General features: G+C 48.6%; 2 protein-coding genes across 4 annotated transcripts in view; one reads left to right on the top strand and one right to left on the bottom strand.

The window, feature by feature from the left end:
* The window catches only part of WNK1 (WNK lysine deficient protein kinase 1), a 74,409-nt gene extending 54,612 nt beyond the window's left edge, over positions 1–19,797 (top strand). Inside the window, exons 13-32 of the mRNA XM_075855601.1 lie at positions 736–1,179; positions 1,432–1,656; positions 2,732–2,811; positions 2,894–3,056; positions 3,725–3,841; positions 3,912–4,085; positions 4,232–4,289; positions 4,953–5,084; positions 5,264–6,630; positions 7,563–7,646; positions 7,906–7,992; positions 8,324–8,393; positions 8,819–8,868; positions 9,125–9,732; positions 10,165–10,367; positions 10,477–10,656; positions 11,510–11,581; positions 13,762–13,803; positions 16,015–16,205; positions 16,963–19,797. Coding sequence (XP_075711716.1) covers positions 736–1,179; positions 1,432–1,656; positions 2,732–2,811; positions 2,894–3,056; positions 3,725–3,841; positions 3,912–4,085; positions 4,232–4,289; positions 4,953–5,084; positions 5,264–6,630; positions 7,563–7,646; positions 7,906–7,992; positions 8,324–8,393; positions 8,819–8,868; positions 9,125–9,732; positions 10,165–10,367; positions 10,477–10,656; positions 11,510–11,581; positions 13,762–13,803; positions 16,015–16,205; positions 16,963–17,283 — 4,668 coding nt within the window. The 3' untranslated portion in view covers positions 17,284–19,797. The remainder of the gene's footprint in view (positions 1–735; positions 1,180–1,431; positions 1,657–2,731; positions 2,812–2,893; positions 3,057–3,724; positions 3,842–3,911; positions 4,086–4,231; positions 4,290–4,952; positions 5,085–5,263; positions 6,631–7,562; positions 7,647–7,905; positions 7,993–8,323; positions 8,394–8,818; positions 8,869–9,124; positions 9,733–10,164; positions 10,368–10,476; positions 10,657–11,509; positions 11,582–13,761; positions 13,804–16,014; positions 16,206–16,962) is intronic.
* Positions 19,798–21,183: 1,386 nt separating this feature from the next.
* Positions 21,184–25,474, bottom strand: part of RAD52 (RAD52 DNA repair protein) — a 58,396-nt gene continuing 54,105 nt past the window's right edge. The window contains exons 12-13 of one of the 3 annotated variants that reach the window (XR_012882276.1): positions 23,791–24,756; positions 21,184–21,415 (exon numbers count right to left, since the gene is read on the bottom strand). Coding sequence is in view for 2 of the 3 variants with exons in the window: in XM_075855718.1 (XP_075711833.1) it covers positions 24,698–24,756 (59 nt within the window). In the remaining variant the exon portion in view is untranslated. Of the gene's footprint in view, positions 21,416–23,789; positions 24,757–25,474 lie in introns of those variants that run through there. The other 2 variants (XM_075855718.1, XM_075855717.1) reach the window with 2 other exon arrangements.

Here is a 25,474-nt window from a genome sequence, read left to right as displayed (position 1 = left end):
CTCCATCTGCCTCCCCTTCTACTGTCTGGAGGTCATCAGACGAGATGTTTGTAGTCTGTTACCATGGAAACACAGGTTTTGCATTGGAGCTGTAGACACAGAACGGTTATTGTTTTTTAATTGCAGCTTGTATGTGGAAACCGGTCACCATATTTTCCCCTAATCAATACAGATAGTGCTGAGTATACAGCTTCTATAGAGTAGTGGTCTCCGGCTGTTACAGAACTACAACTCCTACCCTGCAGCTGTTAGACGAAGCTAGGAGTTGCCGTTCTGCTGTAGAACCACAAGTTGGGGACCACTGCTCTAGATAATTGGGGGGGGGGGGGGTCACCGTAACCGTTTCTGCTGCTAACTGGGCGGAGTCCTCAGCAGAGAGGAAGGATCGGTGCTGGTCATGTGATGCTTTATAGCCAATAAAGACCAGCAGGGTTTTCTCATCCCATAATATTAGATTTCCCAGTTAAGTCCAGTAAAGCAATGCGCTGGTTAATCTCCCCATCACGTTGCGTGCACCCCCTGACTGTATATGGGATCTGTAGTGCATGGAAGGACCACAACCCCCATCATCTCATGCTGCATCTCACCCCCCGGTCACATGACGCTGCGTGCCGCTGGTCTCTGCTGCTTGCTGACTTCGTGCCTGTAATAACCCGCCGCTCCCTTTACTCCGTGTTGTTATTATTGACGTCCTGCTTCATCTTCACTTTTCTTTTACTCATTCTTAATTGCCAGCTCCCCGTCTCTCAGCGTTTACCAGCAGTTCAAGGAGAGTCTCTGGTCCCTGCTCCACCAGCGCCCACCCCGCAGCCTCCCCTCCTCCCTGTGCCACCTCACTACCTGCACCTGGCACAGCCATTACTGGCCGTCCCGATCCTGCCCCAGTTCAGTGCCCCCCCACAGCTGCCAATGACTGTGCCCCCTGCCATTGTACAGACTGGCTTCCCCGCCATCCCCTTGTCGCCAGGGTTCGGGCAGACGGTGCCGGGATTGCCGCCCTCCTCTCTAGGCCCCCCAGTCCTCCTCTCGGGACAGGCTGTGATTGTACCCGGCCACATACCCGCTGTTGCTCTCCAGCCCCTAACGCAGGTCGCCCCACAACCTCTGCATCCTGGATTACCAGCCGCCTTGGGACAAGCTGCAGAGCCGGTTCTTCTTCCAGGAGACGCCGCTTACCAGGTACTGCCGCCTGCGGATCAGGCCGGCCTCTCGGGGTGTCGTCACATGTGTCACCGGCTGCTGAATGAATCCGGATTCTCACCGTAACACAGGAAGGTGTCTGTCTGCTTCAATGTGTCGGGGACGTGGCAGTAGCGTAGTGTGATGCAGTGTCGCGTGGAGTGAATGTTTAACCCTTTGTTTAGACGCTTGTCTCTTCGCTGTTGGATTATTATTTCTTTGAACTGACATTAGATTTTGTTTATAATCCAGGGCTTCCCGTCTCCGGTTCCATCCCAGTTCCCTGTAGAGATCGGTCTACCTCCTGCAGGTCACCCCCCGTCAGTCGTCTCCCCTACTATACGCACAGAGGGACTGGCACAGCCCGGCTACCAGGGTGGTTTACCGCAGCCTTACATGGAGAGCAGCGGCGTGCTTCCTCAGGGGGTCCCTGCTGCTCCGCAGCCCACAGTGTCTCAATCACAACCCGTCACAGAGGTACGAAGGCGATTACGCCAAATACTGCAGCACAATGAGCGATCAACGGGTCTCCGGGCGTAGTCATCCCCCTCAAAGTAAAAATACAAGAAGGCGGCAACAAGTTCTCCGCCCCTTTACAGCTGCGCTAGAGAATAATAATGTATCACTCGCCGTAACATTGAGAGTTCAGCGTCCTGGCACCATCTTCCTGGGGTTGGCGCTGTTCTTTGTTACTAAGCCGTGAATCTAATGCATTCTGGTTGCTGCCAAACAAATAGCGTGGCAGAAAAAAATTATTCAGAAAAATGAGTTAGACAATCCCCTGATGGGAATATCCTGCACTGATACATAGTAACAAACTATCAGGACAGGAGCTGCTGAAGTGTTCAGCTCACAGAGGATCGCAGCAAACCCTCAGCTGTGAGAAGTATTAGGTTCGGACCGGTTTTCAGCCTCTGAATGTAAACCAGAATGTTCCCATTTACTGACAGCAAGCAGAGATCTTGATATGGTAAGGAATAGAAACATAAAGTATAGTCGAACATTTCAGACCTTTTCGTTGTCCACAGAAGACTGGAGACTCCATTACGAGATCTGGTGGTTTTGGGCTCTTGATTTGAGTGCATATCGTCTCCTTTGGCCCCTGTGGCCCCCGGGGATGATGATGATGACGGGCTCTGATTTACAGCAGATCTGTTGATGTCTGTGTCTCGCTGACTGGTGCGTTTCTCTTGCAGCAGTGTGACTTGATATTGTGGAGATCTTGCTGTCACTGGTCCTTCTGCTGGGACGTGAGTCTTCCAGCCTTCCCTCTAGCATGGCACCGGCTGCCCATAGGGTCGGCTGCGTTGGCAGTGGCCCGTGTCTCACCTTTACCCCTGTTGCTGGGCGAGTCATGTGTTCTGCTCCTCACCCTCACACTGCTGTCTGGCTGCATGGCGAGGTCTAGACTTGGTCACCAGACCTGCATGTTGGTTGAGGGTAGAGCAGCGGGCGCAGCAGGGTTTTTGCTTTCTCTCATTCCGGCATTTGACATTGTAATCATCTCCTTGGGTGAAAAGCTGAATAATTAACTCTACATAATTTTTTCCAGGTGCCCCAGAGCATCGCTCAATCTGCCCCTGTAGAAACGCAGCCACAACAGACCACCCAGCTGGTGTCCTCCATGGACAGGTAACAGACCCGGCTTCATGTTCTGCATTTAAATGTTATTAACCAATGAACTTGTAGTCCTGAACCCGTGTTTTTCTCTCAGCGCCCACTCTGACGTGGCGTCGGGCCTGAGCGATGGCAACGAGGGAGGCGTGGCCTCCAGCGGCAGGCATGAGGGTCGCACCACCAAACGCCATTGCCGGAAGTCAGTGCGGAGCCGATCGCGACATGAGAAGACCGCGCGCCCCAAGCTTAGGATTCTGAACGTGAGTAGTGGTGCCCCCTAGTGGAAGCTTATTAATACACCTTCTATGAGGATCAGATCCAGGGATTTAGGAGAACGTCTATATGACCCCATTATCCGGGTCCCTCTCTTATAGGACTGCAGCTGTTCCCCCAGATACAAGAAGACGTGTCTGGACTTTTCAGTTCTTTCTTAATCCCCTGTCTTTGTATTTCAGTATAGGGTGGTCCTCATGTACACGACCCTGCATTACTATCTGCGATTGCGGATAATATAGGACACATTCTATTCTATGGGCCCATGCACGCAACCATGGTTTCCACGGTCCGTGCATTGGCCGGGGGCCCGAACTGCAAAAAAAAAAACAGGACGAGTCATTTTATGGGCCGCATTTGTGGTCCAGGCTACTTAGTCAATGCGCATCTTGTATTTGCACGTTTCGTGGTTGCGGATGAATCTCCGTGGCTGTCCGTGCCCGTAATCGTGGGACGTGCATGAGGCCTTATGGGAACAAGGAAATTGTTTTATTGCTTTTATGCCGTTTGTCTATTAACCCCGCAGAGTATTCAGGTTCTGTTTTAGATTTTGTAATACTTATTGCCACGTATGAGTAGGAGTGCCATTGTGGTTGTTCTTTTTCGTTCCGCGATCATCCGTCTATCTTCATCGTGGCTCTTGGTCTTCTATTAGGTATCTAACAAAGGGGATCGTGTAGTAGAGTGTCAGCTCGAGACCCATAACCGCAAGATGGTCACCTTCAAGTTTGACTTGGATGGAGACAACCCGGAGGAGATCGCCACTATAATGGTGAGTAGGCTACCGACTCGGCTGCTGCGTCTCTTCTTACGTGATCCTGACCTTTTTATCTTGGCCTCAGGTCCAGAACGTGTTTATCTTGGCCACGGAGAGAGGCTCCTTTGTGGAGCAGGTGAAGGACATCATAGAAAAAGCCGACGAGATGCTGAGCGAGGACGTCTACGTGGAGCCTGAAGGGGAGCAGGAGGCGGAGAGTATGCAAATGAAGGATGACGCTTACTACCCAGAAGGCCAGGTAACTACACGTTTATTTTATGGTCTCCACGATATAAGTGCAACCATACACTGGAGCCTACGCTGACATTTCCCATGATGCATTTCTCCCGTAACCTGGTATCGCTGTATTTTGTCCTTGTAGCTGATTGCGTTTTGTCTTTCCAGAAGCTGGAGGGGGAGTTCAGGCATCCGGATCCTGTTTACCATTTGCCCCAGCGACCAGGTAAATGTCAATATTCACAATTCCTCTCGTCTACGGGTTCGGAGAATTTGTCGCGGCTTCGTATTGACGTATCATAGATAAATCTGATTGGAGACATTGGCCTGGTTTAATATGGTTGCTAGGGATGAGAGCTGCCTGACAACTCCATAGAAAGACCCTGGTTGTTAGGCAATGTATACATAGTAACCAGACTGACTGTCAGACTGGACTCTGCTGCCCAACTCGAAGCTGGATTAGGCCCGTGGAGGTAAAACGCAGCGTGGTCAGTGTCCCATCATGACCGTCCCCTCCTCCTCCGGCTGCGATCGTAATCCGATTTGACAGATCTGTCACATGAAGTTCGAGCAGCTGACGCCCTGGTCTGGAATATAATGTAAATCTCCGGATTTATTGGTGCCCTACGTACACACTGCAGGGTAAAACCAGCATGAAGTATCGGTGTCCCCCGGCTGATGGGGGTAGTAGTTCTGTCACTTTAAGGGAAACAACACAGAATATGAGGCCTTTACTGATGTATAGGAACATGAGGGGTACGTGGTCTCTTACCGTCCTGACCCTATAGGACCAGAACGTGTTCTCCTTCATATGTAAAGTTTTTTGATCAACTTGAAGACGTCACTATGAAGTTTAGGAATTGACTCTCCTTTCTGTGTCTTCCTCCAGGACTTGTCCCCAGTCTCAACACTCAAGTTGTTCACTCCGCCGGGAGACGGTTCATCGTGAGTCCAGTTCCAGAGAGCAGATTGCGAGAGCCCGCGTTCTTTAACGCTGCGTCACAGGATCCTCCGCTGACGGGTGAGTGGCGGGGGGAGGGGCAGCACATTCCATATCCGGCCCGCATTTGTCACCCAAATATATTCTTCCTGCAAAAAATAAAATTCTGTGCGCCCCTTTTTAGGAATGTCCCCCCCCCAAGGTTTAATAGGATGTTGTGGTCTTAATGTTGGGGTTTGATCTTCATTTTTTATTTTCAGTCTCTGCGCCTCATGGACCCGGCATGAACCTGTCTCACTCGGCCTCCTCCGTCAGTCTACATAATGCCTTCGCAGAGATGAGACAGAGACAAATGGCTGAGGGTCCCAGCACAGCTCCGCCAATCTTTAACCAGACCGGACCCCCGTTTCCGCTGTCACTTACAAATCTAGCCGGGTCCTTCTCCGCCTCGGCTGCATTGTCCGGACTACCCCCAACATCCGCCACCATCCCCAGCAGCTTGCACCCTGGTGTTCCGCAGGTGCTGGTGGAGGGATTGGTGACTGCACCAGCTGCAGGGATCGCGTCACGGAGTGTGCCGAGCACGGTGCCGCTGATCACCGCTGTGTCTACTCAGCCGCCAGCAACCGGAGGGGTATCTGTAACCACAGCCGCTCCTCTCCCAGTGACTCCGTTACCTGCGTTGCCTCTGGTAGTCGGGGTCCCTGTTGAGCCTGGAGCTGTGACGTCTCCCCCTGCACAGTCAGTTCCTCTTGTTGGGAACACCGGGGCGTTGCAACAGACCCTGCCTCACACCTCCGTGTCTGCTCCGGTCATCTTGAGCACGGGAACACCAGCGCAAATCCAGCTAAGCAGCAGCAGTTCTGCTCCGAGTTTTGTGGAAAGTGCCCCAGTGAATGTGCCTCACCCAGAGGGCAGTATGACGCAAGTGGAGGTGCCTGTTGTGGCCAGTACAGCTGGCATGACCCTCCCCATATCTGTCCAGCTTACCTATGCCGGGGTGGCAGCAACGGGCCTGACTCTGGCTGGCAATCCACCTCTCATCAATGCGACACAACTCCCCCCTGGCGTGGCAACAACCCCTGTTATATCTCAAGCCGGAGGAGGAGCAGCTTCCACACCCCAGTCCTCTCAGGTCCCATTGCCAGGAGCTGTACCAGTAGGCCATCAAGTGCCAAGCCTGCAATCTGTGCCCCATGGTCAACCACAGCCGAGCACGGCCCCCGGTCTGCCTCACGCTCACTCCATCGAGGGTGACCCCGACGGCCTAACAAAGTCTGGGATTGATGATATTAAAACCCTGGAGGAGAAGCTGCGGTCATTGTTTAGCGAACATGGCAGTGTGGGGGCGCCGCATGGGCTCACCCCACAAGAAGCTTTTGGAGGACTCGAGGGCGTTCCCTTGCCCGGACCTCCGGCAGCCACGCTCTCATACCCGACCCAACCTACGTCAGCCGCACCGCCTTCAAGTTTGCCTTTGGGACCCCCTGGTGCGCCCATCCTGAGCCAGGGCCTGACCCCTGGACAAGCTGTTACTCCAGTCACCCATGTGCCACCCGCAGTCACCACAGCAACCACCGGGAAAGCTGCGACCCCTACTTCTAAGCCCCCACTCAGTAGGGTACCGGTAAGTAGTAACTTGGGTCACTTGTTGTAGGACTGAATATAAGTGGCAGTGTCATGATTCAGAGCTGAAATCCCCCAGCATTCCCTGCTTGTTCAGTGTTTGCCTGGTGTAAAGCGTCAGCTCTGCGCACTGTACTATTATCTGATGTAAGAAAACCGAACTGCCCCGCTGCATAGGAGCTCAGCCATGATGTAGGAGCTCAGCCATGATGTAGGAGCTCAGCCATGATGTAGGAGCTCAGCCATGATGTAGGAGCTCAGCCATGATGTAGGAGCTCAGCCATGATGTTAGGGGGGCTGTCCACATGCTTGCTGACTGTTTCCAATAACAATCAGCAAATATTGTGAATGCAAAACTGTAAAATGGGGCTCAGTGGTGAACATGGTTTTATTTATTTACTGGGGGGGGGGGGTTATACACGGACGAGATAGTAACACAATGTGTAGGAGGGGGAGTGATGTTCAGTGGATACTTCAGGTTGAGGTTTTTTGTGCACGAGTCACTTCTGAACTAACAGGAATCCTCATTTCTCTGCCCGGCGGCCGAGCGGCTGCGACATTCTGATCCTAACTCTGTATCCTGCAGTGCATGATGGGAACAGGCAAAGTGTAGGCATCTAAGAATCCCCCCCCCCATAATGAAGAAAATCCCAATCATCTTCATCGATGGTCTATTCAGCAGTTTTAGCCGGTATCTCTACAGCTGCCATGCTGGCGGTCACCCAGCTTTCCTAGACACCTGAATGTGCCAGCCAACCTAGTGATACGGCCCCCAATATTGTATTTCAGGAGTCTGACAAAGCTGGGTGCTGATGTGGGTCTCTGGGGATGGGGGGGGGGGTTACCCTGATGTTTATTTAGGGGGGGGGGGGTCTGTAATAGGCCGGTATTGTGTATGTTGTGCCTCCGGCGCTGACTCTCCCTGTCCTGTAGGTTCTCCCGGCCGGGGCAGAGCACACGGTGGGCAGTCCGCCTGGCGAACCGCTGCCTCCTCTCCCAGGACCTTCACTAACTCAGGTGCCGCATGATCCTCCTTTTCTTCTCTTCCTCCTTTTCTTCTCTTCCTCCTTCCCCATAACCCCCTGATGAGCGCCCCTCCGGCCGCTGCATGTCTGTCTGTCTTCTCCTCTGTCTTATGATATCCACATAGTTAGACCCTATAATACAAGGGGGGAGGTGAGAGCCCCGCGGGTGCCGTGCTGACCTCGCTCAGGTCAGGGCAGACGTGTCAGGCAGGCATTTCCAATCCTTGACCCCCCGGTGATTCTCATTTCAGTCCCAGCAGCCTCTGGAAGACCTGGATTTCCAACTGAGACGGACGTTGAGCCCAGACACTGTCCCCGCGTCCTCTGCGCCCAGCTGTGTGAGTGTGAGGGTGGCTCATTCCTGTAATCCCCATGTATTAGCCCATATGGCCGCCACGTCACCCAGCTTTCCCAGAAGACTGAATGGCATATCTGCCCGGTTCTGCTTCGATGCATTTCTTGCTCCAGTATCAATAGCCAAGTCCTTTTTGCAGTCATTTCCCCTATAGCCTGTGACCCCTGTATCCTGCCGTATGGAGTAGGCTGATTGAGTATAGCGCCCCCGTGTGGTGTGAAGGTTTTTTTTCTTTGCTTTTGGCTTATTTCAGGTTCAGGATCTCAAGAAACACAACCTGACGGTCAGTCTAATGCCTGTCTCTTTATATACAGCCCGCACCTGCTGCTGCCCCGACGAGCGTCACCCCACCGGTCAGCGCCTCATCCCATCCCCCCGCTGAGGGTAAGTACCACAAACTGGAAGGCACATGCACTATGAGACTTGTACGTATCTTATGTAAGTCCCAGTCATGTCGTGTATTATTGGCTTCTGGGAAAGATGGATGACTGAATTGTCAGCCCAGCTCTCCCGGGCTCCTGAACGTCAGATGTCCAGTGATGCATCCCTTGTTTCTGTATTGTTATATAGCTAGGCGGCATTAGTATTCAGGAGCCTGGAAAAGCGACCACCCCTGTAAAGACTGTCATGGGGTTCATATTGTTTGTCACCCAGCTTTCTCAGGAGCAGAATGGCTAAATGGAATATGAGGGTGAATTGTAATATTATGTCTTTGCGGTTCCTTTGAGTGTCTGAGCGGGGGTCCCACGTGAACATTTATAGGTTGGATCTCATTGTGGGATTCTGAATGTGACTCTTTCTTTCTTCAGCTCCAGAAGCGGAGACGTCTTCAGGGGTCCTTAAGATGGGGCGGTTCCAGGTCAGTGTCTAATGCGGGTGACGAGGCTCCTTGGCGGCACCACACGTGGGGGGGGGGGGTTACAACTTTCTGATATATACGCCTTGTCCCATTTCCACGTCCCTGCATTTGGTTAAGGTTCCCAGTGGTGTCCAGGGCGTGCCCTTCCACCATTGCAGCGCCCCTCCCCCCCACATGCACCCCGTCCTGTGCTTGTGCTGCAATATTTTTGCTGGAGCTCCTCTCTGGGGCTGATGTCTCTTCCTTGTCTCTCCAGGTCTGTGTTGCAGCAGATGATGTGCTAAAACCAAGCGAGGAGCCGAAGCTGCCGCCACCAGAGTCGTCATCCACCTCCTCCGCATCTTCCTCCGCCTCCGCCTCTTCCAGCTCCTCGTCCAGGTCTTGCAGCAGCCCGGAGAGCACCATGGTGAAGTCGCAGCGCATGACGGCTGGTTCATTGGACATTGTGGATGGAGTTGGACTCCCACAGACCCCAGTGCGCAGCCCTTCCCCGGTGCAGGTGGGACGGTTCCACGTGACCACCTCAAACACGGACAGAGTAGGCCGCTTCTCAGTGTCTCGGGCCCAAGATGAGCTTTTAGCAGGACACATGGATCCAGAGCTCCCTCAGGCCTCTTCTCCAAAGACACAACTACATCTGAACGGACCCTCCTCCCACCCCGATTCATCGGCCACCCTCAGCGACCCACCCAGAGAGACTCATGAGGACAGTCTGGGCAGCCCGGTCACGCAGCACCCTCTGGGTTCAAAGGTCAGCCTGCAAAGCCTCAGCAACTCCTTCAACTCTTCATATATGAGCAGTGACAACGAGTCTGATATAGAAGATGAGGAGCTGAAGAAGGAGCTGCGGAGACTACGAGACAAGTGAGCACCCGCTTCACAATGCTGGGGGTTATCCCGTCTATTTTTTTTACGTTCTGTTTCACTCCGATGGAATAAACGATCAATATGATCGTCCAGGAGAGGAAACGTTTGGGAAGGACTGCAGACTAGAAAGACGTATAGTGAAATACGATGAGTTGGGATCCCGGTGGTCTAGTCTGGCACGGCTCCAATGCGGCTTCTAACTGTATAGTGGGCCTAAGGGGCTGTAAGATCCCGGGCCGACGTTACCCCAATAGAGTACTAGGTGTATTGTAATCCTCCCTGATCTATTATTGTGCTTCAACGCTCCATACAGATGTAGCAGAGCAATCCGTTTTCCACCATGACACATTCAGCTCTGCTACATTGGCCTCTGCCTTTTGCTATAGGTGAGTAACAAATACTCAATAATTATTATTTTTTTGTCTGCAGACACCTCAGAGAGATTCAGGATTTGCACAACCGCCAGAAAAAGGAGATCGAGCTGCTGTACACGGAATTAGGAAAAGTGCCCCCTGCTGTTATCATCCCGCCTGCAGCGCCCCTTTCTGGCCGGCGGAGGAGACCCACCAAGGGAAAAGGCAGTAAATCCAGCAAAGGGAGCTCTCATGGGAACCGCAGCCCGCAGCTCTCAGGTACGGGGCTGTGACGACCATCTTCATGGTTTATGGTTGTGTATGTAGCGGAGAGACGCTTGACCTTCCTCACCCCTCCGCCGCTCACGTTTTGCTTTCTTTACTGTAGGTGACCTGTCCACAAAGAGCGCTCCACCCGCAGTCCCTCCCCAGCAGAACCTTCTCCTACCTCCTTGCAGTGTGGCCGATCCCGGACTCCTGAGACCTTCGCCTTCCAGCGACATCCTCTGCTCCGCCTTCACCAGTGATGCCGCTCTATCTGTGCCGAGCCTGTCAGGACAGGGACAAGGTAAAACCTGCATTCAGGACTCATTATCAGTCAGTGACGGCAACTCCTCCGCAGCGCCGCGTCTAGTCCTGCTGACGGCCATTACTGACGGAGTGCTGTTTATTGTCAGCATCCATTGGGGATGTAACTGCACACTGCCATCTCCTGGCAGCTGGTGGTACTGCAGTTGTAGAGTCCACCTAATGTGCTGAATCCCTTTTATCCCGTGGAGCTATTCTAGGTGTCAGTCGCTTGTTTATGAGCCCCACGTGTTCATACATCAATTATATTGTTTCATCCCACCCACAATGATGTATTAATTAGATTGACCATCAGTGTCTGGTGGAAGTGTGACCCCCGGGACCCCAGCAATGTCTAGAACGAATTGGCCGTGGTGCTCATATCGAATAAACTGATGGTATATCTAATCGATGGCGAGGAAATCTCCTTTTAAATAACTGTAGGTTGTCACAGCTCCGCCCCTAGTACTATCATTCCTGAATATTATGATGGAGCAGGCTGGATTCTGAATGAGCGCACGTCCATTACGCTGGACAGTCCGCATCTTGCCCAGGTACGCTCCATTATCTAACGGCGTCAATTAGAGAGCACTCCCCCAAAACCCAGAGTACAACCAGCACCAACAGGTAGAAGGGGTGATTCGTGTGAATTCTGACCATTCTTGACCTGTTGTTTTTTGATCCCTTTTCCGTGTCCTGTGGTATTGGCATTAGTGCTCAGACTTGCTGCTGTAAATCCTCTGTGCTGCTCATATATCTGGAATGTGGGGCCACATGTTGGTGTCTTGTGACCTGTCTCTGCTGTGTTTATGTCTGTCCTTTTTGTCTCTTGTTTTATTCCGTTTCCATCACAGGCTGGGCCAAGTTTAACTGTGCGTCAGAGCGGGTCTCCTTCAAAGCGGCCGGCAGGAGGACGCGATTTCTCAGTACGCCCTGCTTGGCTCTTTGTGTGTAACTCTTTTGTCCTTCCTCGTCTCTCCTCCTTTCTCTACCTGCTCGCATGCTTCCCTCTCCCTAACTGATACTGATCTGGCTTCCTTATAGGACAGGGGTGCAGACAGGAAAGTTGGGGGGATCAGGGAATCAAATACAGGGGAGAGGGGGCTCATAGTTAGTCCACTCCTATATTCTAGATGGTAATGACCCCAGAGTAGTTGTCGGAAACCTGTTGCAAAACTACAACTCTCAGCTGGTAGTTGTAGGTTCACATCCGCTGAAGAGCTACAGATTGCAGACAACTACTCCACACTTTCTGGCTGGTGGTGCTCCTCTCTGGTCACTGTACGGCCCCTTTAATACAGAGATCCCATAAAGCTGTTTGGAAGGATGAGAATTACCTTCATTTTGCGAATTCGCCACTAGGGGGCGCTGCTCATTTATAAACTATCACAATAAACCGCCCCAGACATGATGGAAAAGAGCGAAATCCTGGCCTCTCCGATATAACACGGTTCAATGATGGGTACAGGTAAACTGTACGGCAGTGGTCTGCAATCTGCGGCTCTAAAACTACAAATCCCAACGTGCCAAGAAACCTGTATACTGGGACTTTGCATGCTGTGATCTGTAGTTCCGCAGCAGCTGAGAGCGACAAGGTCCACGAGATGCAGGGAATGCGGTTGTGCATTTTTTTTTTCCTTCTGTCTGATCCCATCTGACATCACCTTTGGCTATGAACGACAGAACAATCACCTGTGATGTCATCGAAGGGACCAGTGACATCATTGTTACTGCGAGTACGGTGCGTACATTGTATATAGTCGTAGCCCCAGCTGCTTCCCACATGTTTATACTCCATTATATTTACCAGAAACGAGCTCTGGTGCTTCTGTAAGAATTATATACCTTGTGTTTCAGTTCACCAATTTCAAGATCTCTGCTTGCTGTTAGTGCATGGGAACTTTCTTGCTTCTAGGCTGAAAACACATACAAACCTAATACTTCTCACAGCTGAGGGTTTGTTTTAATCCTCTGTGGTAAACGCAGCAGCACAAGTTTCGCTCCTATCCGGATAGTTTGTTACAATGGGTATCAGCGCAGGAAAATGTATCAGTCTAAACTGTATATCTCAGTGGATATCTAGATTGGATACAACTATAACAAACCCTCAGCTGTGAGAAGTATAAGGGTTATGTTCACACAGTTTTTTGCAGGCTGACTGTAATAATCAGCTCCGGTTTTTTGGTAGTGGTTTTGCACCACAGGCGTTTTTTGCCGCGGTTTTATTACCTCTGTCTTCAACAGGCAAAGGAAAAAACCGTGAGCGTTTTTTTTAACCAAGAAATGCTTTGTCATTCGAGGCGTTTTTTCCGTCTCCCATTGATTTCAATGGGGTTTTTGAGGCGGAAAACTCCATAAGATAGGGCATGTCGCTGCTTTTTCCCACAAACGTTTTCTTCCGCTCGCGGGGAGAAAAAAAACGCCTCCACCTCCTATTGAAATCAATGGGAGGCAATTTTTTGGCCACGGTTACCGCGCCATGAAACATGTAAAAAAAAAAAACTCCCAAGTAAACAGGGCCTTAGGCTTCTAAGAATGAATTCATTAAAAAACGCAAAGCGAGATCTTGACCATGGTGAAGAATTGTAACAAAGTATCATTTGCAGAACTTCTTTACAACGGCTTAATTTACAGCAGAATGGACGAGCCCTTTAAGCAAATCCCTAATACGTTCTACAGCGCGGTGGAGCTACACCTGATCTCCGGTTTGATTTGGTTTTCCCTCCGCTACACAACACTGGACCCATCACAGCCCAGAGGTCACTCGGCAGCGGTTCAGCAGCTTCTCCATTAACGCTTCCTTCTCTAGCTGACATCTTGGAAGCTGCTGACTGGCCTTTCTTCTGCTGACTGGTCCCCCCCCCCGTCCCCCCCCCTTCGGAGGCTTCTTCCAGCTTTACCTTATTGAGCGGCTTGTGCTTATCCTGCAGCTTTGATTGGGTGTTTGGCCGATTGAGGACTCGCTGTTCTGCTGAATGCCGTCTGCTCTGGCTGATCCCTCCCCCCACTCGCTTGATCTTAATCTTTCTGAATCCCCCTCGTCCTCCTATTCCCGTTCATGCGATGCAGACGCGGTGCTAACACTTTTTCTCTCTCTCTGCTTCAGGGAAGATGGTGAAAAAAGTCTGTCCTTGCAACCAGCTCTGTAGTAATTATATTTTATATATATATCTATGTATCACGTGTCCTAAACCTCCTCCATTCTGTACCTCACCGTCGCTCTAATAACCTCCTCATCCTGAGCGAGTTATGCCGGGGCGCTATGTAATGGTCAGAAGTGGCCTGTCACCTGATCTTGTACCATGTGGGTCACCCCAAAAAGCTGATCAATGGAGACGTGGCCTCGGACATCACTGTTGGGTTGGGTTTAAGAGCACGCTGATATGAATGTTAGTCCGTATCTATAGTGAAGATGGGAGGTTATAGGAGCAGCGCGGCATTGTAAGGCTATGTCCACACTTGTGTTTAGTATCTAGTACGGGTGACCACCAAATATATGTATGTCCTCCTCTGAAAAGCATTTTACACACACAAACCTTCCGGACTGTTTCTGATAAGTCAGCAGAATAGTGAGTGCAGCTCTGGAGTATAATACAGGATGTAACTCAGGATCAGTACAGGATAAGTAATGTAATGTATGTACACAGTGACTCCACCAGCAGAATAGTGAGTGCAGCTCCGGAGTATAATACAGGATGTAACTCAGGATCAGTACAGGATAAGTAATGTAATGTATGTACACAGTGACTCCACCAGCAGAATAGTGAGTGCAGCTCTGGAGTATAATACAGGATGTAACTCAGGAGCAGTACAGGATAAGTAATGTAATGTATGTACACAGTGACTCCACCAGCAGAATAGTGAGTGCAGCTCTGGAGTATAATACAGGATGTAACTCAGGAGCAGTACAGGATAAGTAATGTAATGTATGTACACAGTGACTCCACCAGCAGAATAGTGAGTGCAGCTCTGGAGTATAATACAGGATGTAACTCAGAATCAGTACAGGATAAGTAATGTAATGTATGTACACAGTGACTCCACCAGCAGAATAGTGAGTGCAGCTCTGGAGTATAATACAGGATGTCACTCAGGATCAGTACAGGATAAGTAATGTAATGTATGTACACAGTGACTCCACCAGCAGAATAGTGAGTGCAGCTCTGGAGTATAATACAGGATGTCACTCAGGATCAGTACAGGATAAGTAATGTAATGTAATGTATATGCACAGTGACTCCACCAGCAGAATAGTGAGTGCAGCTCTGGAGTATAATACAGGATGTCACTCAGGATCAGTACAGGATAAGTAATGTAATGTAATGTATATGCACAGTGACTCCACCAGCAGAATAGTGAGTGCAGCTCTGGAGTATAATGCAGGATGTAACTCAGGATCAGTACAGGATAAGTAATGTAATTTATGTGCACAGTGACTCCACCAGCAGAATAGTGAGTACAGCTCTGGAGTATAATACAGGATATAACTCCGGATCAGTACAGGATAAGTAATGTAATGTATGTACACAGTGACTCCACCAGCAGAATAGTGAGTGCAGCTCTGGAGTATAATACAGGATGTAACTCAGGATCAGTACAGGATAAGTAATGTAATGTATGTACACAGTGACTCCACCAGCAGAATAGTGAGTGCAGCTCTGGAGTATAATACAGGATGTAACTCAGGATCAGTACAGGATAAGTAATATAATGTATGTACACAGTGACTCCACCAGCAGAATAGTGAGTGCAGCTCTGGAGTATAATACAGGATATAACTCCGGATCAGTACAGGATAAGTAATGTAATGTATGTACACAGTGACTTCACCAGCAGAATAGTGAGTGCAGCTCTGGAGTATAATACAGGATGTAACTCATGTATGTAATGTATTTACACAGTGACTCAACTTTTTATGTAGGTTCTAGCTATAAAACATATATTGGTGCACTGAGTTGGACATAGGCTGTAAAGCATATAAGAAGGGCAGTGGCCTCTATGGGGAGGTGCACGCGCACTGGACATCCATGGTCACATTTCTTATCAGGCCGCACTGTGAGGCTAAACCACAGGAGGTCCCTGCACACCAGACATTTGCTCTCCATAGATTCTTTCCGGAATATAAAACCAAGTGGGAGCCCCAAACCCATAACTCGCACTAAACACAAGACTGCCGATAAAGCCTAATCTGTGTCCCCTCTTCTGTTACTAATGATCATGTAGAAAGCATTTCCACGAGACATGTTGGGTGGTGGATGTGATCACATGAGACGTCTCCAAGAAGGGATTTTCCTTGCATTATTAGTCCCCTGCGGCCCCTTTTTTTTTTTTTTTATAAACCATGTGTCTTTTATTGCAGGGACGAGCAGCACCAACACGGTCGCCCCTTCGAATCCTCCGGGGCCCCAGTCAAACACGGCCCCCGCTTCTTCCTCCAGCCGCAAGGGAACCTTCACGGACGACCTGCACAAACTGGTGGACAACTGGGCGCGGGATGCCATGAATCTGACGGGTAAAAAGAATAGCAAGTCTGGAAACCCCAGCTACGAGGTGAGTGGCAATGATCATACTGGTCTGTTGTGAAACTATTAGGGTATGTGCACACACACTAATTACGTCCGTAATTGACGGACGTATTCCGGCCGCAAGTCCCGGACCGAACACAGTGCAGGGAGCCGGGCTCCTAGCATCATAGTTATATACGATGCTAGGAGTCCCTGCCTCGCTGCAGGACAACTGTCCCGTACTGTAATCATGTTTTCAGTACGTGACAGTTGTCTTGCAGCGAAGCAGGGACTCCTAGCATCGTACATAAGTATGATGCTAGGAGCCCGGCTCCCTGCACTGTGTTCGGTCCGGGACTTGCGGCCAAAATACGTCCGTATATTACGGACGTAATTAGTGTGTGTGCACATACCCTTACTCTCAGCGTGCCCTGACAGCTTCTGGTATGCTGGGAGTTGTAGTTTAATAACTGCTGGATAGCCGCAGGTTTCAGACCACTGTAGTTGTACTATTTTCTCAGGCCTCGCGCACACGACCGTAGAATTCGTCCGTAATTACGGATCCATTCACTTCTATTGACCACAGACGCCTTTCCGTATATTTGTGGGAAGGCGTCCGGGCCGTAAAATAGGACATGTCCCAGTTTTTGCTTTTTACGGTCCGTCATCCTATACGTTGTGTGGGAGCACGGGGTAAAAATGCGGGTGGCTGTAAGCCTGTAATCGTGGACTGCGATTTACGGGCAAGGCTGTGTGCATGAAGCATTATGGGGTGATTCCTGAGAGATTTTCTTTCTTTTTAGGGACCTGGAATGGCACGAAAGTTTTCTGCCCCTGGACAGCTGTGTGTATCTATGACTCCGTCCCTAGGGGTCCCTGGTTCGATGCCCGCGGCCTCTGCCAATTCTCTGGCACACTACCCAAAAGGAATCTGCCCCCCTCAACAGTACGGCTTCCAAAGCACACCGTTCCAAACCCAATGGAGTGGATCCGGCGGCCCGCCACCTTCCCAACCCATCAGCCAGTTTGCCCCAACTGTGACTTCTTCCCTACAAAACTTCAGTATCAGCAGCCTTCAGAAGTCGATCAGTAACCCACAAGGATCCAACCTGCGGACTACTTAGCAGGACGACGGTCATGTGATCTTCTGACCAAGTTCTGGTGGAGACGAGGGAGAGTTTGCTGCAACCACAAAGCAGCACCTACTTCCTGGCCACCCGCAAGCCCCACAAGTACAAGGACTCGTATCTTTCTGCAGCCCCGTCCAAGAAAAGACGGGAACGGCGGCTTGGTTCCATCTTCCTGAGGTTGCAGGGGGCACCCCCCAACTGTGCACCATCGTACATTGGGGTGACATGAGATTGGGGCAGTGAGGGGAAGGTTCAGCCCGTTTGAGCGGGGCAGCCGGGAGGGGAGCGCATCCTCTCTGCTCTACGGTATAGGTCATTAATGCTTTCAAATAAAGAACTATTAACGGCTATTGACTGCAGCATTACAATTGTATGGATGAAAAGTAAATCTATAAATTATATATATAAGTATATTAAACAAAAAAAAAAGAGGACAATGACTCTGCCATCAGTTCTGATGTGGATACACTGTGATATATAAATATATTTATGTTGTTGGACAACAGTAGTAATATGATAATAAATAGCAGAATGTTAGAGGGTTCCGGATGAAGCGGAGCGTCCAGTTCCAGCCTCCTCATCAGTCACTTTAATAAAAAAGCAAACAAAAAAACAAAACCTTTTTGCTCTGTCCTTTTATTAGATTTAATGTGAATGTAAAATTGTACAAAGTTTAACTTGAACCCCCCCCCCCTCCCCCCTCCAATAATTTCCGCTGTGTATTTTAGTGCCTTGAGAACCTTGGAGTTTGTTTTTAAGTAGGGGGAGGGGATGGATTGAGGTCTTCTCTGGTCCGAAGAGGCTGACGCTTCGATTTTCTTTGCAGGGTGGAGGCCGCAGGTGGATATTTAATTGTGGTGTAAGTGGTTTGTGTCGCAGGATTGGCGTACGTGAGGATTAAATCTATAGTGGTCTTGATTTAGGTGCCCTCATCATGTACACTGCTTCTCCGTATGGGATGGAGCTTGAAAAAAAATAATGGTCAAGGAAGTTAGGCGATAGGTGGCGCTGTTCGGGTTTTTCACATGAACTGTCTGAGGTTTAGTAAAGCTGTGAAGGTGCCTTGATGGGAGATCAGAACAGAGGGGTTCATTGTCCTGGTGTCTACGTGGTCCGGTCTGTCTGATGTGGGAGAGGTTCGGATGTGGTGCCCCCACCCCCATAGATTTTATTTCTTGTGGGCAGAATTTGGGGCCGCATCTTATACTTGAAACCTCCTTTATTTTTTTATTTTTTTTTTCGCACTTTGAGAACGAGATGTAAGTAAGCAGTATTAATTCCGTCAAGTTGCACAGCTAGTTTTGGCTTTTACACCAGGTCGATGTTGCGCGTGGCTGCGTGGCTGCGTACGCTGCAGTAGGAAGCCGCGCGGATCCCGATCTCCAGCGTTGTCGTCTGTTAAGTTTATATTGGTGGTCGACACAACCGTCCGTCTAAAGTCGCAGCTTCTTGCGATGGTCTAGGTCCCCCTCCCCCGGTTCTGTCATTTTGTGGTGCTATGCAACACGTAGCGCTTACATCTCTGTATTTACTGCATTGGGGAAATGTTTAGTGGTTGTCGCTCTGCTGTGTTTAAAGGGGTCCTCCGCTCAGTGCTGACTCCAACCATCTGTGGATAATATAACAGCGACATGCGAGTCAACCTACCCAGGATGTATCCAATGGAGACCTGAGGTGGAGGACCCCTTTAAGCTGGTTATAGTCACTAGATCCTAAGCTGCGAGAGGTTTGAGAACAGAAAAAGGAATTTAAAGGCAAATCACTCTTACCTGCGACTTGTAGTGAAAGTTTATCCTTATCGGGAAAAGGGCTTATTGTATTCAGCCATTGTAGTCTTGAAGTAGCCGGGGCATGTATCTCGTCAGTATGGCGCTGGTTATTTGCAGCTTCCCATCCCCCGCTCCTGATGGTGCAAACACGGAGACTTTTTCCCTGTATAGTTCCTCAGTAAAGTTTTTGTAGTGCGCTGTACGTAGCAGACCCTCCATTCCAAGGTAAGGCAGCGGCCGGATTGTAAGGTGCGGGGGAGGGGTGGGATTGGCTCTGGACGGCGGCGGTCCGATGAGGGATTATTAAGCAGCAGGTTGATATTTATTTGACATATATTTTATATTTCCTTCCAGTTTATTAGGTTTGAGATCTTTGTATTTTCACTTCTTTTGTGCATGCTTCCAATATTTATTTTTCCACTTTTTCTTTTTTTCCTTCCTGTGGACACAATAATAAAATTATTATATGAAAAAATAAATGCTACTGAGCTCTTAGCAGATATTTACGCACCGTGCACCCCCCGCCCCCCAGAAATGAGCCTCGTCCTGGATTTGAACCGGTTTCCTGACATTATTTAACACTGTATTAAAATGAAATGATTGAGATTGTGGGATTCCCTGGAGCTGTGAATTTCCCGTTTGCACTTTTGTCCTGCATCTTTCTGTACAAATTTGCACTTTTCTCTTTTTATCGCCTCTGTAGACTGATATTAAAACTAATAAAGGAAGCCTTATTTTACATCCGTGTGAATTGTGACCTCTGATTCTGCATTATAATGTCTGGGGAGGAGGAGGAGGATGATGATGATGATGATTGATATTGATGATGATGATTATTGATCATTGCTATTGATGAATGTGCATCAGACCTTTTGGTGAACCTTCAGAATTTGTTTTAGGAAAGCTTAAAGTGTAGCTAAACGTCTGACAAACTTCTGACATGTCAGAAGTTTGGATTGGTGGGGTTCCGAGCACTGAGACCCCCCCCTCCCTCCCACCAATCGCTAGAACGAAGCAGCTGAAGGTCTTGTGTGAGCGCTCAGCCGCTTCGTGTCTCCGGATTTTTCTGGAAATAAATGTATCGAACAGAAACTAAGCGGCCGAGCGCTCACACGTGACCTTCAGCTGCTTCATTCTAGCGATTGGTGGGGGTCTATTTTGATCGCTGGGGGTCCGAGCACTGAGACTCGCACTAACCGCTAAAACGAAGCTGCAGAAGTGCTCGTGTGATCGCTCAGCTGCTTAGTTTCTGTTTGGCTTTTTCCTGTAATCTATGTAGCGGAGTGCGGGCTCAATAGAAAGTCTGAGTCTGTACTCCGCTACATCAGCATTCCGGGAAAAGCCGAACAGAAACGAAGCGGCAGAGCGCTCACACGTGCACTTCTGCAGCTTCGTTTTAGCGATTAGTGTGAGTCTCCGTGCTCGGACCCCCAGCGTTCAAAACTTCTGACATGTCACTACAACATGTTGGAAGTTTGAGCGTTTAGTTACCAGTTTACCTTTGCCGCTGTGGCCATTTTTAACGTTTTAGGGGTTTTTTTTTCCTTCCGGTCTGCCGAAAGCTATAACTTTTTGGTATTTTCCCATCGATCTAGCCACATGAGGGCTTGTTTTTTGCAGGACGAGTTGTAGTTTTAACAGCACCATTTATTCTACCATATAATGTTCTGAAAAATGTCTAAAAATGAACGGAGGAATCCCTGCACAATGTTAACATGGCCTTTTTTATATACTTAGTTTTTTTTTTCTCTGTAAAGCTAGTAAAAAAAATATTTTGTTGCCGTAACTTTTTATTTTTTATTTTACCAGTCGATGCAGCGGTGTGACGTGCTGTTTTTATTGATACCATTCAGGGGTACATACGATTTTTGATCACTTTTTATTCCGTATCTTTTTGGGACCTAAGGTGAACAAAATAGTAATTCTGGCTTTTTTTTTTTTTTCATTTTATTCTACCATAACAACCATTGTTGGGGTGCCTATTGAGTGACAGAGGGTGCCTCCCCCTCTTTATTATGGCTTAGATGGCTTGGTCAATAGCAAAGAGGGGGGGGGGGGGGCTGGGCATGACACTGAAGAAAAAAAAAAAAGGCGTTTGTGAAATGTAGAGATGTGTATTGGCTTACCTGGTGCTTTTATTTTATGGGTAGCCGCTCTTCTGGAGTCTGGGGTTGGGTCACATGATCCCTATTCTGACTTCCAGTTGCAGGGACTGGAGGTCAGTCTCCCAATGAGAGCCTATTAGGCTCAAGTGGACGCTTCATAGACATGCAATGAGACAGACTTCTGGTTCCTATAGCAGACACTGTAGGATTCAGGGAGTTAGAATGGTGATCATGTGACAACTGTGGCGCTACCTGTAAAATAAAGCACCAGGTAAACCAATACACCTCTACATTGCATTTCATCAGTCTCAAACCCGAGTGCTTCTTTAACTATGAACTTCTCTGCACATGCAGTGGCGACTCGTGCTGGTCTGGACTGGGTTCTGTGGTTCACATATCTACACCACGTGGAACACAACCGACCGTTGCAATCAGTATTGGTTACTATAGATTTCCTTGTGGACATTGTCACAATCTTACTTTTTTACTTTTAGTGTTTGTCAGTATTTTACATCTGTACTTGCAAATCAAAACCAGGAGGAACCGAACAAAGAAAGTACAATAGAAAGCACCGTAACTGTTCTGTAACCACTCCTGGTTTTGGCTTACAAATATTGGCATGTGAAAGTCGCCTTAGTGCCGGTTTTTTTTTTGTTTCACTTTGAAGCGAATGAGTCTGAAGGATCGGCTTGTGTCTGAACGAGTCTTGGGACTCATTCAGAAGAGCGTAAAACAAAGGTTGTCACATGACCGTTGTTTCAATGGAGCGTGTGAAGGGTCTGTATAAAAACAGGACATGTCCTGTTTTACTGCGTGTCACGCATCCCTACATAGACTAGTCTATGGGGGATCCGTGACAACGTGCCCAGCACGGGTACACTTGGGACGTGAAAAACTGGAGCTGCAATGAGGACTCTAACCAATCAGATTCAGTATAGTATGTCCGGTAACATTATCCGTCAGCTGCTTGAAAAGAGGACAGAGCCCTATTTTGTTAAGATGCAGCGATCAGCGCTCTAGTGTAAGTTACCTGAAGGGAATTACTGTCCGTTACATGAAAGATTTTCTGCTCTAAGGCTGGGATCACACACATGCAGTTTTTGGCTCAGGTTTTTTTTTTTAGACAAGACTCAATTTTTATACCTTTCCTTGGTTTTGCATCCACTTCTGGTTTTCACTAAAAAAAAGTGTCAAAACAACCTCTAATGAAAATGCACAAAGCGTTGGCCCCCTCCGCCAGTGGTCTACTCGGATATGGGTAAATGTGCTGCCCGTTAGAGATGCCACAATTGTGAACACGTTTATGAGATAATTGTGAAAAATCTACCATCGATGCTATACTATATATCTAGGAGCACACGCAAATGTTGCATCTGAACATTGATTCTCAGCCTGCGGTACTAGGTACAAGCCGCAGAATCAAGAAGATACCCCAGGAGTAAAAAAAATATAAAATGCTGCCGTAATACCTCCTCTGTACGTCCTGCGCTGCGCCTCAGCTGACAGGACTTGACAGCTTTTGCAGTATATACACCTCACAGGAAGTGTAACATATTCATTGTGCTCTATGGTATAAGCCTTAGGCTGAATTCAGATGACCGCGGTATATGTCCGTGTGACAACAGTTAAAACAACGGTCATGACACGGACACATGTATTCAATGCGGCCGTTTACATGGACTGTGTGAAGGGTCTGTTGAAAAAAAAAAAAAACACGTCCTATTTTCTTTCGGTTTCGCGGATCCCTCCATCCGTGAAAATAGGACCCACACGGGTGCACCTCAGATGTGGAAAAACAGCCGACGCTTCCCCACGCTTGTCATAATTCGGCCTTACAATACTTGTCAACTGTCCCAGGATGTCAGAGAGACTCCCAGAAGCGTTGAGAAATCTTCCAGGCACCCCACATACTCCTCTCTTCCCATTCCTACACCCCCCCCCCCTCCCACGCGCTGCCCCAGACAACATCTTGGCACTACGCAGCGCATGGAAGCGGAGGGAAGTGCAGGAACGGGATGTGGTGAATAGCTTAAATACTGGTCTGAGATATGTAAATGGGTAGTTTGTGGTCTGGTGGGTGTGGGGGGTCTGTATTTAGGGCGGTCTGGTCTGGGGCCTATATTTTTATTTAACAGGTCTGGTGTGTGGTCTGTTTTCATTTTGGGGTCTGCTGAAGGGGGGGTCATATTTGCTATTTGTGATTCAAACGCAGTCATAATGGGCAGTCCTAAAATGGACAGGGCATAAGGAAAAAAAACTTTATGCAAATCGCCCATCAACTACTAATTTTGATGGATCTTAGAAGAGGTGACCAGTCCTCTTTTTCAGTAAACACTTGTATTCCCCATAAAAAAACAATTCTGGATCACCTGATCTTAGGCACAATGCGGAGCTCTGTTGTTCCTCCTGGAAACGTATAAATTGGTAACATTCCCCTTGTCAATAGGATGTGTCCCTACAGAGCGTGAAACGCCCGGCACTGATTGGACAGTGTCAGACTATTGACCATGGGAGTGGTAACGACCAGATATATTGATATATTTCTATGTGGAATACAAGTATTTACTAACAGACAGAAGAGCGGAACTGAAGTCCATACAAAACAAACTGATGTGTCTCATCCTTACCAGAATGCTTTCCTGATCAAGATAATCCTGGGATAAAGTTGTCAGCCAAGTTGACGTGGCAGCAATGAGCCGGGCTCAGCAACAATAAACTTTCTTTGCAGATGTATGTCGAGCTGTGGTTAAGCGATTGTAATCTGTTATCAGTCACTTCTATAAGGTTTACACTGCAGGGTACTATCACTCATCACGGAGGTTTCCTGACAACAAGATGATACGGAAATAAGTCTCATCGTATTCTATGACAATTAACTACAACAATATTTAAAGGGGTACTCCGCTTAAAAATATTTTTACAAAAACACAATGCTGAAAGAGATGGGAACGCCGAGGTTGTGTCAAACTTTCTTGCCTCTTCTCTGCCCTCAGTTGTGTGACAGGCCGGTTGCTAAGGACTTGCCACATTACAACCTCTATTAAAATGATTAATGAATGGTTAGGCAGCGTATTCCCTAGCAACCAGACTGTCAGCCGGCCAAGCGCAAAGCTCAATCACCATTTATTTTTCTTTATACAATTTAGACCTGATACCGATATAAAATCCTGTTTTCTAACAATAATTGTCAAAGCAGACAATACAAAATATTCTAACATATTATATGTAAAACCAACCAAAAAATGAAGTGACCCGGTTTAAATAAATATATATTTTTTATATTTTGTTTATTAAACATGAATAAAATGTCATCATTCCAAACGATTTCATAAAACAAACTAAAATATCAGTCACTATCCTGCATGTGAGAAGTCGGAGTTCCCCCGCAATGGAGCAGAAGTTCCTCAGATGCAGAATTCGACAATCCATATTCTTAAAGTGACAGGTCAGCCGTCCGTGAACGGCGGCATCGCTCCATAGGAGAGACTGTGAATTACTGGAGGACGGTGCACAGGTTCGCAGTGAAAAGTTCATTCATGACGGGTCGAGCCTCCTCTTCTTCATCCCCTGGTTGGGAGGGCACGGGTTTTTATCTTAAGAAAGAAAAAATGATCACATGTTCATTTAGTGATTGAATAAAGAATCTGCATCATTCAAAGTTACTTTTGCTTGTAGGGATAGTATCAGAACTAGGGCTGGGAAATTATTCGGGGGGGGGGGGGGGGGGGGAAACACCAAAACAAATTCAGCGCAGATAACAGTCATTTCGGTTTTCTCAGGTATTAACTGTATCTGCGTCCTCAGGATGCAGATACAGTTGAATCCTATAGTACAGCAGGGAACCGTCAGCTCCCTGCTCTTCTATTCACCATGTAATGCTGGCCACCCACAGCTCAGCGCAGACAGGCACGATGACGTCACTGCCTCGCGCCGTGAGCGGCTCAGCGCACGTTTTCAGGGTCCGCTGCACTTCTGCCACATACAGTCATCTTATTGGTGCACGGTGTCTAGCCTCAGTGCCCACCCCTATTGTATACACACAGATGATGGGGGGTTGTATACAGGGATGATGGGGGTCCTTGTATATTACCCCATCCACCATCTTTATGGTAAGTATGATGGGAGTCATATACAGGGATGATGGGGGGGTTTATATACAGGGACCCCCATCATCCCCGTATATACCAGCTCGCCATCATCCCTGTATATATCATTAGGGCGGGTACTGTCCACTCGCCGTGGGGATTGAGGTTAAACAAGAAGTAAATGGGGCGGGAATTGAGGACACCGTTGAAAAATAGGATGCCTGAA

This window comes from Rhinoderma darwinii, chromosome 3 (genome assembly GCF_050947455.1).
Source record: "Rhinoderma darwinii isolate aRhiDar2 chromosome 3, aRhiDar2.hap1, whole genome shotgun sequence".
Taxonomy (NCBI): Eukaryota; Metazoa; Chordata; class Amphibia; order Anura; family Rhinodermatidae; genus Rhinoderma; species Rhinoderma darwinii.
Note: the sequence above shows the minus strand (reverse complement) of the source record. Positions and strands in the feature narration are given on the sequence as shown.